Source organism: Chiloscyllium punctatum, chromosome 17 (assembly GCF_047496795.1).
Source record: "Chiloscyllium punctatum isolate Juve2018m chromosome 17, sChiPun1.3, whole genome shotgun sequence".
In the NCBI taxonomy this organism is placed as follows: Eukaryota; Metazoa; Chordata; class Chondrichthyes; order Orectolobiformes; family Hemiscylliidae; genus Chiloscyllium; species Chiloscyllium punctatum.
In genome coordinates, this window is record NC_092755.1 from 47,186,616 (window position 1) to 47,204,007 (window position 17,392).

The following is a 17,392-nucleotide window of genomic DNA, read 5'->3' on the forward strand; positions in this document are numbered from 1 at the left end:
GAAGCTTCTTCCACTTGGTTTTACCACTTTTTAAAAAAATATATACTTTTATTGAAAAAGATGATTTTATTTGAACCATCCACCACTCGATGCACATGATGTCACACATTGTTACTGTGATGGTGTAGCTCTGACCTCTGAAGAACACATTCTGTCCCCCTTCTCCTCTGGCAATTTATCCTTCAAGCATGCACAGTTCACACCTTATTTAAAATCCTGGTCCAAGAGATCCCAGTCACCTATCATTCCAAGTTTCTCAGTCGTCTTCATGGTTTTCCTCCTTTGCAATGAATGATTTTTCACCTGCAACATTTCAAGATTCCATTTAAAAATCTTGTCATCTCCCTTTGAGTTTCCTGCTCTCTCACCACCCCCAAAACCCTTCTTTTTATATCAACACAGCAATCCCCACACTAGTCACTCTCCAATTTTGCTTTCTCGCTAGGACCATGTTAACTTTTTAATGTTACCAACAAGACAAACTGATTATTCAATGTATCACTAACTCCAATCCCTTCTTCCTTCCCAATTCCAGTTCTGTGTGTCTGCTCCAGATAAAAAAAACTTGCCAAGTCAGTGAGTTCAGCCCTCGCACTCCCCAACTTTCTAGCTTTCAGCCTTCATAACTCAGCAGCTATTGATTTGCAACTGCTGTCAGTCCCTCACTACCAGCCTGAATAGCTATGTCCCAGTTAGAGCCATTAACCTTTCTCTAATCATTCTTTCAGTATAACTCCTTCCCCACCTCCCCCCAATTCCAAAAGAATACAAACTTGCACAGCACCAGAGACCCGGGTTCAATTCCCGCCTCAGGCAACTGACTGTGTGAAGTTTGCACATTCTCCCAGTGTCTGCATGGGTTTCCTCCGGGTGCTCCAGATTCCTCCCACAGTCCAAAAATGTGCAGATTAGGTGAACTGGCCATGCTAAATTGTCCATAGTGTTAGGGGCAGGAGTGAATGTAGGGGAATGGGTCTGGGTGGGTTGCATTTTGGCAGGTTGGTGTGGACTTGTTGGGCCGAATGGCCTGTTTCCACACTAAGTAATCTAATCTGAACACGATTTCAATTAATCATCAGACCAGGCTAGATGCCTCAAAAGGAATTCTCGAACAGTGCTCCCCACCAAACTTATTGATCTTTCATAAACCTACTTCCTAAATCACCGTGCCTCCACCACTCCCCGCCGCCCCCCCCCCCGCCCAACCAAGTCATCCTCCACCAAATCTGCTTCTCCCACACCAACAATAAATACAGCACACTTACAGAGACTTTTATTATAAAGATTGAAACCATTGGATCAGCCTCCTTAGATTGAATCATCCTTGTGGACAGTAATTGATATTCCTTTCTAATGGCACTCTGGGATATCAATTATAGTCAGCCAGGGGCTAACACTTGTTCACAATGTCGAGTGCAGGAGTGGCATCAGGTATACTGACAACTTGGTGAAGCTACAACACAAGACTAAAGACATGCTGAACACTGGAAGCAGCATGCAAAGATCGGGAAAAATGATCCTATGAAGAGTGGATGAAATCAACAAATGCAGAAAAAAAACTGGTGCAACTGGTAAATGAAACATACCAGTCCAACCCACCTTGGATACTTCAAAATGCAGGTCCAGTGTAGACAGTACATTCATTTCCAAGAATTAGTATTTTTTGCCACATGCAGTCATGAACAGTGACAGAAGATCCAACAACTCATTGGAGGAGGAGGTGGTATTTCCATAAATATCCTCCACTATGGGGGAAGCCCAGAACATCAGTGCAGAAACAAGACTGAAGCGTTTACAATATCTTCAGCTATAAGCACTGAGTGGATGGTCCATCTTGGTCTAAGGTACCTAGCATCACAGTTACAAGTTTTCAGCCAATTAAATTCATTTTATCTGGTGTCAAGAAACAGCTGCAGGCAGTTTTTGGGTCCTGACAATATCCCAGTTGCCCTGCTAGAAAGCTAGATTTCCCACTAGCCAAGCTGTTCCAGTACAACTACAATACTAGCATCTACATTAGCTCAGCACAGCCTCTTATTTCAAGTTCCTCTTCATTTTAGAGACGCCCTAAACTTGGGCAACAGCAGGGCACCACAGACCTTGGACTGTCACTGTCAACCATGGAGAACATTCTCTGTCTTCCTAACTGTGCTATTCCCCACTAGAACCATATTTCTTTTCCTCTCCTTGGACTCGAATGGTTCCCTACACTACGTCATTTAGTGGTTGAGTTTAGAACACAAGAGTCAGGAGCAGGAGTCGGCCATCTGGCCCTTCAAGCCCGCTCCACCATTCAAATAAGATCATGGCTGATCTTTTCGTGGCCTTAGCTCCATGTACTCACCACCCTCTCACCATAAACCTCAAGACCTTCACCGTTCAAAAAATTATCTTAGCTTTAAAAACATTCAACGAGGAAGCCTCAACTATATCCCTGGGCATGGAACTCCACTGATTCACAACCTTCTAGGTGAAGAAGTTCTTTCTCAACTCAGTCTGCTCCCCAGTTTTGTGGCTATGTCCTCTTGTCCTAGTTTTACCCACCAGTAGAAACATCCTCTCTACTTCTATCTTATCGTTCCCTTCATAATTTTATATGTTCCTATAAAATCCCTCTTCATTCTTCTAAGTTCCAATAAATACAACCCTGGTCTACTCAGTCTCTCCTCAAAAGCCAATCCCCCTCAACTCTGGAATCAATCTAGCAAACCTCCTGTGTGCCCCTCTAGTGCCAGTACATCCTTTCTCAGGAAAGGAGACCAAAATTGGTAGAAGGATGGAGTTTCAGAGCCATGCTGCACCTGTACAAAACTCTGGTGCAGCCGCATTTGGGGTATTGCAAACAGTTCAGGTCACCACATTATAGGAAGTACGTGGAAGCTTTGGAAAGGGTTCAGAGGGGTTTTCCTAGGATGTTGCCTCGTATGGAGGGAAGGTCTTATGAGGAAAGGCTGAGGAACTTGAGGCTGTTATCGCTGGAGAGAAGAAGGTTGAGAGGTGACTTAATTGAGACATATAAGATAATCAGAGGATTAAATAAGGTGGACAGTGAGAGCATTTTTCCTTGGATAGTGATGGCTAGCAAGAGGAGACATAGCTTTAAATTGAGGGGTGATAGATATAGGACAGATGTCAGAGGTAGGTTCTTTACTCAGAGAGTAGTAGGGGCATGGAAAATCCTGCCTGCAACAGTGGTAGACTCGCCATCTTTAAGGGCACTTAAATGGTCATTGGATAAACATATGGAAAATGGAACAGTGTACATTAGATGGGCTTCATATTGGTTTCATAGGTCAGTGCAACATTGAGGGTCAAAGGGCTTGTACTGCGCTGTCATGTTCTATGTTCATACAACCTCTTTCAGTACTCCAGGTGTGGCCTCACAAGCAGCCTGTACAGCTGCAACATAACCTCTCTGCTTTTACACTCAATCCCTTTAGCAATGAAGTACAAAATTCCATTTACCTTAATTACTTGTTGTACCTGCAGACCAACCTTCTGTGATTCACACACAAGGATACCCAGGTCCCTCTGCACAGCAGCACGCTGCAATTGTTTTTACCATTCAAAATAATATGCCTTTTTACTGTTATTATGACCAAAATGGATGACTTCACATTTATTAACACTGTAGTCCATCTGGCTGACCTCATTTAATCTGTATTCCTCTGCAAAGTTTCACAGTCTTCTGCACACTTTGTTCTACCACTCATTTTAGTGTCTCCCACAAAAACTGTGGTCCCCAACTCTAAATCATCCACGTAAATGGTGAATTATCATTGGTTTGTTCAGCCTCCCTGCAAACCCCACTCTCAACCACACAAGCTGCAACAACTGCAAACCTATCATCGAACTGTCGGAGTGGAGAATTCTCTGTATCTCCCTCCCAGCCCCATTTCTACCTTCTGGGTCTGACAGATACACCCTCTTGTTTCTAAACAAAAGATCAATCAGAAGATTCTAGCCCTCATAGGGTGGGAATACCTCCTGGAGCTAACAGTCACATAATTTGTCCTTCCCTGAAGCATCAGTGTCTGAACTCAGGCTCCAGCTAATTAACTCTGGGCTGAAGTTCCTGCAGCAGTAGCAGTCACTGCACATGTAGTTGCGGTGGGTCACATTTGTCCATAACTACAGCTGCAACACATCATATATCCTGCCAACTGTATTGTTTTATCTAACTAATTAGACTTCAAGTTAGAAATATTATTACAATGTTATCTATATTAAGTAATTTAACTAGGTGAGCTACAAATTTAAAGCAATACTTGAATCTTCTCAGTACTAGTTTAAATTAACAATATTTCGAGTAATACAATCTCAAAAGTCATGCACCACTTAACTGGTTACTTAATTAATGCCTTTGCACATTCAACAGCTTTTGAAGGCATAGCGGAAAAACAATTAAAAGGAGCTCCTCGTAACCTCTCTGAACCAAATGCCCAAGCTAACACTTGTTGCTATGTTGCATTCAGTCCTCATTGTCTCCACTCTGGTGATGCAAAACCGGTCTGCTTACACAGAGTACTGATGACTCACACCCTAGTTTCAATCAACAGAGATAAACACCAACTCAGGTTACTATCAACTGATCGACAAATAATCACTGCCAGGCACTTTTTCTTCAACTAGACATTTCAATTAGCTACAGTTTTAAAACGCCAAGTCAGATTCTGATTGTCTGACTAAATGATAACTTGACAAAAAATTACCATAAAAATCCAAGCTGCACTAAATTCTCAAGTTGTACTCATTCCTTTTCACTCTATCCTCAGTCTGCACTCTGTGCTTCCCTTCTGTGGTGAGTAATTCACCTCCTGTCTCCCCAGTGTTGGTCTAGTATCAATAAGGTACAACTCAGGAGTGTGATGGATAATCTCCATTTGGCTGGATGAGTGCAGCTCCAGCAACACTGAAGTAGGTTGACATCACCTTGGAAGTGTCAGAAGTCATGTGACACTACATGAAAAACATAGAACATAGAACATAACAGCGCAGTACAGGCCCTTCGGCCCTCGATGTTGCGCCGCTCTGTCATACTAATCTGAAGCCCATCCCACCTACACTACTCCATGTACGTCCATTTGCATGTCCAATGATGACTTAAATGCACTTAAACTTGGCGAAGAAGCAGTACTCTGAAAGCTTGTGATTTCAAATAAACCTGTTGGACTATAACCTGGTGTTGTGTGACTTCTGCCTTTGTCCATCTCAGTCTAACACTAGCACCTCCATGTCACCTGATCAGCAACACAGCTAACACCACCAGATGATAGTAGCAGTGTATTGTTGCAGCACAGCAACTTACTAAGCCATATCCAACAGCAACTTCCAATCCCACGACCTTGAAATCTAGAATAAAAAAAGCACTTGCATGGGAACACCACCAACTGCAAGTTCTCATCCAAACCACTCACCATCCTGACTTGAAACAGTAGGACATCAATATCCCTTCAGGGATTTTGTGTAAAAAAAATCACAGGACTCCTTTCCTCAGAGCAGAGCATTCTGAGCAGACCTACAGCAAATGGACTGCAGAAATTTAAGGCAGCAACTCATACCATCTTCAAGGGCAATTAGAGCTCAACAGTAATTAATGGCCTTAACTGTCCCACTTGTAACTGGAGAACAAGCACATTAAACATTGGGACTGCACTCCATTGCAGGCAACAGGGGAGTGTAGCCCCTTCCAATCCATCCCCTTATCTTCTATGAATTCTATGCTTTGAAAGATTGCATATTTCAGGTTCTGGAAATCATTAATACATGTTTACTCAGTAACACATTAGAGTGCTTCCAAAGACATTGGCATAAAGTCAATAGAGCACAGAAGAAAGAATATTTATTCCCAATATGGTCACTGAATAAGAGGGAAAGGAAAGTGTGACCTATAACCAGCCCCTTCACGAAGTAATAAACTGATAACCAGTTAATGCTCCCAATGATCCAAATGAGAATTAGAATGAACATCAAACTACTTGTATAAAATTGCATGAAAAAGGTTTATTTTGAAATATTGTAAAACATAAATTTGACGGTTTCTACTTTGAAACTCATCACGATAAATCTATACAGAGTTACAAACTCAAAAAAAGAGAGGCGGAATTGGTTAATCACTTTACACAGAGACTGGTGGCTATATGGCGCTGAAAGTCAGTTTATGGGATTGGTCTATATCCACAATTGATTTGATAAGTTTTGACTGGTAACATGGCAGATAATGTCTGAAAGGATTTGTCTGCAGAGAATATTCTGAAGGGCATTCCAAGCATGATCCTCACATCAGCTCCATGTACACAGAGTTCCTGCTGATGGATTCAATCAAGATGAAGTATCTCCCTGGATGATGTATGGAACAGTACTTGGAGCTACAATGTTGTGGCCTTTACAGAGACTTGGATATCACAGTGGCAAGAATGTTTGTTGGATGTTTGGGGGTTTTGATATTTCAAAAGGAAGAGGGAGGAAGGTAAAAGAGGTGGGGGAATGGCATTGCTAATCAGAGATAGTATCAGCTGCAGAACGGGAGGTCATCAAGGAGGGTTTGTCTACTAAGTCAGTATGGATGGAAGTCAGAAACAGGAAAGGAGCACTCACTTGATTGGGAGTTTTCTCTAGACTCTTCCCCAACAGCAACAAAGACACAGAGCAGCAGATTGGGAGGCAGATTTTGAAAAGGTGCAGAAGTAACAAGGTTGTCATGTGACTAACTTTTTTAGATTAGATTAGATTAGATTACTTACAGTGTGGAAACAGGCCCTTCGGCCTAACAAGTCCACACCGCCCCGCCGAAGCGCAACCCACCCATACCCCTACATTTACCCCTTACCTAACACTATGGGCAATTTAGCATGGCCAATTCACCTGACCTACACATCTTTGGACTGTGGGAGGAAACCAGAGCACCCGGAGGAAACCCACGCAGACACGGGGAGAATGTGCAAACTCCACACAGTCAGTCGCCTGAGGCGGGAATTGAACCCGGATCTCTGGCGCTGTGAGGCAGCAGTGCTAACCACTGTGCCACCGTGCCACCCATAAACTTCCCTAATATTGATTGGAACCTCCTTAGTGCAAATAGTTTGAATGGAGCAGATTTTGTCACTTGTGTCCAGGAAGGATTCCTGACTCAATGTGGAGGTAGGCTGACTAGAGGGGAGGCCATTTTGGATTTGGTACTTGGCAACAAACCAGGTCAGGTGGCAGAGCATTTCACTCGGTGATCACAACTCCCTGACCATTACTATATCCATGGAGAGGGATAGAGCAGATGGTATGGGAAAGTATTTAAATGGGGGAGGGGGAATTACAATGCTATTAGGCAGGAACTGTGCAGCATTCACTGGGTACAGATATTCAGGGAAATACACAAAAGAAATGTTTAGGGAGCACATGCTGATAGTGCTGAGTAGGTTTGTCCCACTGAGGCAAGGGAGGGATGGTAAGGCGAAGGAACCTCGAGTGACAAGAGATGTGGGACATCTGGTCAAGAGGAAGGAGGAGGTTTACTTAAGGTTGAGGAAGCAAGAATCAGACAGGGCTGTAGAGGGTTATAAAGGTTGCCAGAAAGAATGGACACAGGAGAGCTAGAAGGAGGCATGAAAAAGCTTTGGCTGGTAGGATTAAGGAAAACACTAAGGCATTCTATACTTTTGTGAGGATGGCCAGAGTGAGGTAGAGCTGATCAGGGATAGTGGAGGGAACTTGTACCCAGAGTCAGAGGAGGTAGGGGAGGTCCTTAATGAATAGTTTGCTTCAGTATTCACTAGTGAAAGGGATCTTGTCATTTGTGAGGATGGCATGAAACAGGCTGATATACTTGAACAGGTTAACATTAAGGAGGATGATGTGCTGGAAACTTTTAAAAACATAAGGATAGATAAGTTCTCTGGGCCATACAGGATATACCCAAGGTTACTACAGAAAGCAAGGCAAGAGACTGCTGTGCCTTTGACAATGATCTTTGCATCCTCACTGTTCACTGGAGTATCACCAGATGATTGGAGGGTGGCAAATGTTATTCCCTTGACCAAGAGAGGGAATAGAGATAACTCTGGGAATTACAGACCAGTCTTACGTCAGTGGGGGGCAAATTATTGGAAAGGATTCAGAAGGGCAGGATTTATGATTACTTGGAAAACCATAGTTTGATTAGAGGTGGTCAGCATGACTTAGATGGGGGGCAGGTCACAAACCTTAGTGAATACTTTGAGGATATGATAAAACACATTGATGAAGGTAGAGTAGTGGACGTTGTGTACATGGATTTTAGTAAGGTGTTTGATAAGGTTCTCCATGGTAGGCTCATTCAGAAAGGGAGGAGGCATGGAGTACAGGGAAATTTGGCTGCCTGCATACAGAATTGGCTGGCACATAGAAGACAGAGGGTGGTAGTAGATGGAAAGTATTCAGCTTGGAGATCAGTGACCAGTGGTGCTCTGCAGGGATCTGTTCTGGGAGCTCTGCTCTTTGTGATTGTTATGAATGATATGGGCGAGGAAGTGGAAGGTGTGTTAGGAGGCTTGCCGATGGCACAAAGCTTGAGTGGATTGTTTAAATGCTCATGGGAGTAAAGTCAGATACATTCGAGACATCTCAGCGACTCTTGGATAGGCACTTGGCTGATAGTAAAATGGAGGGTATGAAGGTTAGAGTAGAATAAGTGGCCCTCGATGTTGTGTCAACCTCAGGGCCTCTACTAAGCTGTACTGTTCTATGTTCTAAGTACTATGGAGTGCCCAGTAAGGGGGGAGGGTTGAGGTGGGTCCCTCAGCGACTACCAGGCAAAATACAATCAACCTTGCCCACAAACAGGCGGACTTTGTTTTTATTTCCACATTGGCCTGCCTTTACCAAGAGTAGAGTAGAGTAGCCTAGAAACTCTGTGCACCCGTCTCCAACACAAACTTACCTCTAAGCTGTGTGACCACATCACAACTAGGAAGATCCCACACACGTCAGCCCCTTTAGGTTACTGAGGGTGCCCAGTTGTGAAAAATAAAATTACAGGAGACAAGCATTTAAACAAGCCACTCGAACCTTCCCAAGAAAATGTAATACGGGTTGCTCTCCCCAACATCAGGGCATGAGAGGATTTCCAGTTACATGGAATTAGTAACTCCATCCTGGTGCTCATGCCCTCCAATCTTTCACCAACTTACATACACTCACACTGACCCTGCTTCAATCTCACTGACCAGTAATCAATGGGATCTCAGCCCAAGGAATTGAGGACTGTGATATTTCTCAAACTTGGGACATTGCAGCAGTTGTATTTTCTGATCCTGTACCCTCTCTTTTGCAAGGTCCACACACCAAAGGGCTGCCTGACTGATCTTCCCAAATAGTTTGCGGGGGAGACCTAACTGATGTGGAAAGGGTCATGATGCAAATGGATCCTTCAGTTTGGGTCAGATTCTGGGATCCTGACAAGATCTGGGGCCTCCCTGATGCAGACTCCCGGCCTTCCTCATCCCACTGCTCAGTTTCTGAGGAGGTTTGGAAGAGAGCAGAACAGGGGGAAGGGCAAGTGAACCAATGTGTCCGGGTACCTTGCAGGTACACTGAGCAGTTTGACCAATGCCCAGAAGGTCATTGAGCTATCAAAACACACCTCAAGCAAACGTCAAATGCAGTGGTGTGCTTGTCAGCAATGTCTGCATACCATGCACTCTCCAACATGAGGGTTCACAAAGATAGATACAATGAGCAGGAATGCAGGCCAATTCTCTCCACCTCTGCCCTGACCAGGGGTACAAATTGAGCTTGAACTTTCCAACCCGAAGGCCACACGGTCTGGACAACTGACCCTAGAACAAAGATTAAAGGAGTGGGCCATCTGGAGGGATAAAGTGGTCTTAGACTGCAGAGTGCAGTTCTACAGACAGACAATATAACAGGAGCTTACTACATGGGCGGCACGGTGGCACAGTGGTTAGCACTGCTGCCTCACAGCGCCAGAGACCCGGGTTCAATTCCCGCCTCAGGCGACTGACTGTGTGGAGTTTGCACGTTCTCCCTGTGTCTGCGTGGGTTTCCTCCGGGTGCTCCGGTTTCCTCCCACAGTCCAAAGATGTGCAGGTCAGGTGAATTGGCCATGCTAAAATTGCCCGTAGTGTTAGGGAAGGGGTATGGGTGGGTTGCGCTTCGGCGGGGCGGTGTGGACTTGTTGGGCCGAAGGGCCTGTTTCCACACTGTAAGTAATCTAATCTAATCTACATTCCATAAATGCCTATGACTTCCTGCAAGAGTTACATTTATCACAGCTGCTTGATTTACTCATTTTCCACCTTCACACTCCTCATTAGACTCCGATAGAATCTGCGTTTCCCTTTCTGATGCTCGAGATACAACCGAATTTTATTCACAACCGGCAGCAGATTCGAGAGGCCTAGATTGACACAAGCATGAAGCAGGTCATGCAGGCCAGACTGTGGGTTATTGGTGTGAGTCAGCTGCAGGACATGCAGGCTGATTCCCTCAAAAGCAAGATTATCAGCAACCAGACGGGATATCATTTGCTGATCGAAAAGTGGTTGCAGGGATATTCTGCACTCGAGTTGAGACAGGGTAAACTGACTCTTCTGAATTGGTCCTGGCGTAGGATTTAGAACAGAATACAGCCCCTGCATGGCCCTCACATTGCTCAGAGGCCCTTTGGAAATAAATAACTCCCTAACACATGCAGCGACTAAATTCTTAAGTTTATAGTTCTTGACCTTTGACCTGGGGACAAGATACCTGGCCAACCATAAGGTATCCAGGAATCCAGTCACACACCTGGCAAACTGATCTTTCATGAAGAGATCCTCCCATGCCTTGTAAATGATTTGACAATCACGGATCCAAATGTTGTGGCCTGCTAACAGAGGCCTCCCCTGTGACTGCAGGAACTGAAGGAAAGCTGTCATGGCGTCCTGGATGCTGCAGGTTGTTTGAGGTTCCTCTCTTAAGTACAAGATTCCATCCATGACCTGTATTCCCGTAACATCGGCAGCTCCTGCTGACACACTTTCACTGGGCAGGATGTACTTGTTGAAGGTCTTCTCCCCACTCACTGCCGACAGCTGAATAATATCACCACTCCCTTCAGCAAATTATAAATAACATATTGTGTGTTAGTGACATCATTCAATACAATAGCAACAACTCTGCTGTAGAGGATGCTTTACTCTAATCTACCTCTATGCCATGCTTGTCTAGGGAATGTTTGATGGAGACAGCACTGAGGGAGTTTTATTGTACAAACTCTATGCTGTACCTGTCCTGGGAGTGTTGGAGATGAGATTTGGAGATGGCATGAGAAACATCCAGAGGGTGAAGAGAAAGGAGTGTAGCATGCATAGACCAGAATGTGCAGACACAGCTAACTGAGAAGACTGTGGGGCTGGAAGAGATTGTAGAAATAGGGAAGGTTGTGGCCATGGAGGGATTTGAACATAAAGTTGAGAATTTTAAATTTGAGGCATTAATGGCTTGGGAGCTAACTGAGAAGTGACAGTTCAAAAGGACTCCGGTTCGATTCCAGCCTTGGGTGACTGTCTATAGAATTTAATTTGAAAAGGTTTAATCTTATGAAGGAATAGATATGGTAGATAGAGAGAAACTATTACTTTTGGGTAGGGATTCTGGACTGGGGGCATGGTCTGAAAATTGGAGTCAAAACTTTCCAGATGATTTTATTATGGACAAGGCCAGACCTCCTCAAAACATTTAAAGAAGGTAGCCCACACCCTAACATTTTCTTATTTTAAAAGGCAGATATGAAGTGGCTATACCAGGAGTAGTGTAGCTGGTCAAACCACTCAGCTTTAAGCAAAACAATTTATCTAAACACTATGTTTGAAACATGAACAAAAGAAAACAAAATTTAGAAAAACTTATTTGAAAATGCAACTGACATAATATTGCAACTTAACAAAGGAGCTGTTCCAATCCCACAGCATCCCAAATGTTAAATGCAAACTCAGGTTCTTACAGGCAGGAGAGATTTGCAGAGATGAGTTCAGGCAAGAAACATTTGTTAAAGCATGGAACCTTTTTTTTTACAGTAACAGCTTCTCTGGTACTAGGAGTCTTCTGACTGCCTGCTAAAACAAATCAAAATTAGAAAAAGACCTGAATTGGGAGAATTGGCCACTCCCCTTGCATTGTAGAACTGTTTTAAAAAAACCTAATGGCCTTCTCTGATTGTTGACTTAAGCAGTTTCTGTTAGCCATTTCAACCCCTCTTGGAAAAAAAACAAGGACAAAATAACCTTGTTAAAGAGCAAGATCACCACATATTAGGAAACACTTGGACACACTAAGTGGGCAGATGTTTGGAACTCTACTCTGCAAATGGACATCAAGACTAGACCAATTGTTCATTTTAAAGCAGACATTGATAGAGTTTTAACCAAAGACAGTAAGGGATATAGAGTAAAGACAGGTGTCTGGGGTTAAACAGCAGAGTCGTTGAATGGTGGAACATGCTTGAACAGCTAAACAGGCTGTTACTGTTCTTACATTCACCCATTAGCCATATCCCTGAATAACTCCAATAAGAAGAACCCAGACTAACAGACTCCAAAATGCTGCAATCCAGAACATCAACCAGTGTTCAGAATGAGGAAAGAAAGGGAAACTGTACATTATCAATGTTCTCACCCATTCCTGTGGTCTGCACTTGGAAAAACACCAGTGGACTTCCCCCCATTTCCTGGCTGAGGTGAATTTGTGCTGCGTTATCTCGACATCGATCACCAATGCTCTGATTCAACAGATTTGGCCCCAAGCAGTGAGGAGGTGACATGATGGTCTCACTAGCTGCAGATGCCTCTTTCTGCACTTCAGACAGATGGGAAAATGTGTCCTGAAAATGATGTAGAGAACATTGATGTTATCAATTCCTGTCTTCTCCCAGGTTACATGGAGCCTCTACAATGCTGCTTGGCCACCCCTTTGCCAGCTCCATTCATTTCAAGCATTGCTACTTTTTGGTGGGTGATTTTCCACCTGGATGTCCAACCCACTGTAAACCTTCTCATTTACTAAGGCCAGGAACCAGTCCCAATATACACTGGCTTCGTTCTTCCATGGCCAACAAATTCTTAAGTGGGACTCTATCCTAGAATATTCTTACACAAGGCCCACAGTGAACCCACTGAGCTACAAACTGATATGACGCCCATTCCACCCATATGGCAGGTCTCTTCTGTCGTGTAAACAGTTACATTTGCTGAGGAAGTTCTTACCTCGTTGGGGTCCCTGTTGTATTCATTGTTTTCAGAAGATAGTTTTATTCTTTTTTCTATGTAAAGATAACAAAATGTCAGCTTAGTTTCAATATTACTTCTGCTTGATCCACGTTTTACACATTCAATATAATTGAGAGTGTACTCCTTATAGTGTGGTTTATTATCAACGATGTGAAAAGTCCTGAAAATGTGTTACTGGAAAAGCGCAGCAGGTCAGGCAGCATCCAAGGAACAGGAGAATCGATGTTTCGGGCATCAGCCCTTCTTCGGCTCATGCCCGAAACGTCGATTCTCCTGCTCCTTGGATGCTGCCTGACCTGCTGCGCTTTTCCAGCAACACATTTTCAGCTCTGATCTCCAGCAGCTGCAGTCCTCACTTTCTCCTCGAAGATGTCAAAAGTCCCTCAATCTAAGATTGTCAATACGTCTCAAGTGTTTTCTTTTAAACATTCACCTTACTTTTTCTAAAGCTAACCTCCTCCAGAGAAAGCATGTGGCTGGAGGTACTCTTTTGACCCATTTGGCAACAAACAGGATCTATCTGGTGCACTGATCTCAGGTGTCATTAAAATGTGAGAACTGATTTAAATACTGATTCAGTTTTGCTTGCCTTGCATTCCTGGGTCACAGCTAATGCTGGTTGATTAGAGCTGCCATCCTCCAATCAGGCAAAATCACCTCTTCTTCTGTTCATCTATCTGCGGCCCATTATCCCCAAAATCCACCTTCATCTTGTGTTCAGTGATGAGCCTTTTCAACCCTCCCCTCACCATTTTCTCTTCCTCCGAAGGCCTTTAAAACCCAATACCCTCCGAGTACACTTCTTTCAATGTATAACACTTGCTGGGGCTTGCGCCAAGTCTTGGGAGGAGCGTGTCAGCAAAGTGAGACAGAAACTGGGCAGATGGAAGGTACGGTCGCTCTCCATCGCGGGAAGAATCCTGGTCATCAGGTGTGAGGCACTGTCATTGCTATTATACGTGGCACAGGTCTGGCCTATTCCTAGAACCTGAGCCGCTGCAGTCACCCGGGCCATCTTCCAGTTTATATGGAGGTCAAAGATGGACCGGGTCCAAAGGGACTCGCTGTACAAAGATCTGGGCAACGGGGGAAAAAATACACCCAATGCCACCCTCACCCTGATGGCCACCTTTGTGTGTGGCTGCATCAAGCTGTGCGTGGATCCCTGGTACGCAAACACCAAGTGTCACTACGTACTGAGGTTCTACCTGTCCCCGGTGTTGCGAAGGATGGGCCTGGCCTTGCTGCCGCGGAACGCTCCGAGTAGTTGGACCGTTCCATATCACCTGTCCTTCGTGGAGAAATTTATGAGGAAAAACACCTTTGACCACAAGTCCATCAGGAAGTGGTCAGCACGTAGTGTCCTTGAGACCCTTCGGGAAAAGGAGAGGGCGGATCCTGTAGAGCGGTTCCCTGAGCAGACTGTCAAAGCCATTTGGCAGAATGCCTCATCGCCAGAACTTTCCAACAAGCACCAAGACATGGCTTGGCTGGTGGTGAGAAGGGCTCTGCCTGTGAGATCCTTTATACATGCCCGGACTCTCAGCCACACCGCACGCTGCCCTCAAAGCAGCTGCGGGGGGGACGAGACTGTCACACACCTCCTTCTGGAATGTGCCAACACAGAGGAAGTCTGGAGAGGAATGCAGTGGTGTTTGTCGAGGTTCATCCCGAGCAGCGCCGTGACGGGGGACTCCGTGCTCTACGGCCTGTTCCCTGGGACGCACACCGAGACGAACATCAACTGCGCCTGGAGGATCATCAACTCGGTGAAGGACGCTCTCTGGGCGGTCCGAAACCTGTTGATCTTCCAGCTGAAGGAGTTGACCCCGACTGAGTGTTGCAGACTGGCACATGCCAAGGTCCAGGACTACGTGTTGAGGGATGCGCTGAAGCTTGGGGCAGCTGTTGCCAAGGCGCGGTAGGGAAAGACCACCGTGTAACATCTGCCTGCCTAAAGAAGAACAGGGTGCCCGCCCAGTCATTTGGGCTCTGCTGATGCCTCAGCTAAAAATGTAATCGTACAGACCTGTAAATAGGAATGATTACTCTGTTTTCGGTATGCAAACAAATGGAATGTTAATATGTATGGCATGTCCAGTTGTACAGATCAAAGTATTTTATGAATAAAGTATATTTTTGAAATATAAAAAAAGCACTTGCTCATTCAACAATGATTCTTTGGGTCATTCATGGCACAAGTCAGGAGTGCAAGGGAATACTCTCCATTTTCCTGGATGGAATGCTGCTCCAACAGCACTCAAGCAGCTTAACATCTGTACCCTATCCACCATCACATCAACATTCAACACTAATGTACAGTACAGGGTGGACTGTAGCAACTCACCAAGGCTCTTCAGACACCACCTTCCAAGATCTCAGCCTCTTAACACCCTGGACAAGGGTAGTAGATGCATGGAAGTAGCAGCTCCTATGAAGTCCCCTCCAAGCCACTCATCACCCCAATTTGGAAATATATCAACCATTCTTTGGTATTGCTGAGTGCCCTCCCTAACAGTGTTGTGTGGGTGTAATTACACCATAGGGACCTTGGTTGGACAAGAACCTTCATCTTCACAGGGCAATTAGGGATGGGCAATGAACGTTGGCTTAGCCCACACTGCCCACAATCCATGAACAATACATTTCAAGGACAACATTTCATTGTTTTGTAGCACACTAGTTGACATAGTGACTCATGAAAGTATAGAAATAGGATCACCAAATCCCTTAAATAGGATCCCTTGACATCAAGTCACACTCGACCAAATGTGGCATCAAGGATCACGGAGTCATATAACCCGGAAAAAGATCCTCTGGTCCAACCAATCTCTGCCAATCAAGTTTCCCGTGGGTGGCACGGTGGCACAGTGGTTAGCACTGCTGCCTCACAGCGCCAGAGACCCGGGTTCAATTCCCGCCTCAGGCGACTGACTGTGTGGAGTTTGCACGTTCTCCCCGTGTCTGTGTGGGTTTCCTCCGGGTGCTCCGGTTTCCTCCCACAGTCCAAAGATGTGCCGGTCAGGTGAATTGGCCATGCTAAATTGCCCGTAGTGTTAGCTAAGGGGTAGATGTAGATGTAGGGGTATGGGTGGGTTACGCTTCGGCGGGGCGGTGTGGACTTGTTGGGCCGAAGGGCCTGTTTCCACACTGTAAGTAATCTAATCTAATCTAATCTAATCTAGTTCCATCTGCCTGTGCTTGGCCCATATCCCTCTAAATCTTTCCTGTTCATGTACCCATTCAAACGTCTTTTAAATGTTGTAACTGCCATTTCCTCTGGCAGTTCATTCCACATACAAACAGTGTGAGGAAAAGGTTGCCCCTCCAGTCCCTCAAATCTCTCACAAAAAAAAAAGTGTCCCCTCTAGTTTTGAACTGCCCTACCTTAGGGAAAAGTCCTTTGCTACTCACCTTATCTATAATCTCATGATTGTATAAATCCCTCAGCCTCCCAACTTCCAGTGAAAAAAGTTCCGACCTATTCAGCCTCTCCTGAAAACTCAAATCCTCCAGTTCTGGTAACATCCTCATAAATCTTTTCTGCACCCTCTCCAAGTTAATAATATCCTTCCTATAGCAGGGCGACCAGAACTGCACGCAGTATTCCAGAAGAGGCCTCAACAACATCCTGCCCCAACTCCTATACACAATGGTCTGAGCAATGAAGGGAAGCAAACTTACCACCTTGTCTACTTGCGGCACAACTTACAAAAAAAAAATCTACATACCTGAACCGTTGGGTTTCTGTTCGACAACACTGCCCTGGGCCCTGCCATTAACTGTATAAGTCCTGCCCTTGTTAGTCTTACCACAATGCAACATCTTACATTTATCCAAATTAAGCTCCATCTACCACTCCTTTGACCCACTGGCCCAACTGATCAAGATCCCTTTGTAATCTTAGATAACCTTCTTCGCTGTCCACCATAACACTAAATTGATGTAATCGACAAATGTACTAACCGTGCTTCCTAAATTCTCATCCAAATAATTTTATATAAATGATAAATAGTAGTGGGCCCAGCACCAATCCCCGTGGAATCGTGCTGGTCACAGACCTCCAGTCCAAAAAAAAAACCCGCCACCCCTGCACACTGTCTCCTATCATCAGCCAATTAAATATCCAAATG

The 17,392-nt window shown here is 44.8% G+C and overlaps 1 protein-coding gene across 3 annotated transcripts in view; it reads right to left on the reverse strand.

Moving 5' to 3' along the window:
- Window positions 1-10,195: 10,195 nt before the first annotated feature.
- Window positions 10,196-17,392, reverse strand: part of LOC140487800 (protein PML-like) — a 40,388-nt gene continuing 33,191 nt past the window's right edge. For all 3 annotated transcript variants that reach the window (XM_072587065.1, XM_072587064.1, XM_072587066.1), the window contains exons 8-10: window positions 13,236-13,291; window positions 12,649-12,853; window positions 10,196-11,086 (exon numbers count right to left, since the gene is read on the reverse strand). In XM_072587065.1, the coding sequence (XP_072443166.1) occupies window positions 10,275-11,086; window positions 12,649-12,853; window positions 13,236-13,291 (1,073 nt within the window). In that variant the 3' untranslated portion in view covers window positions 10,196-10,274. The remainder of the gene's footprint in view (window positions 11,087-12,648; window positions 12,854-13,235; window positions 13,292-17,392) is intronic.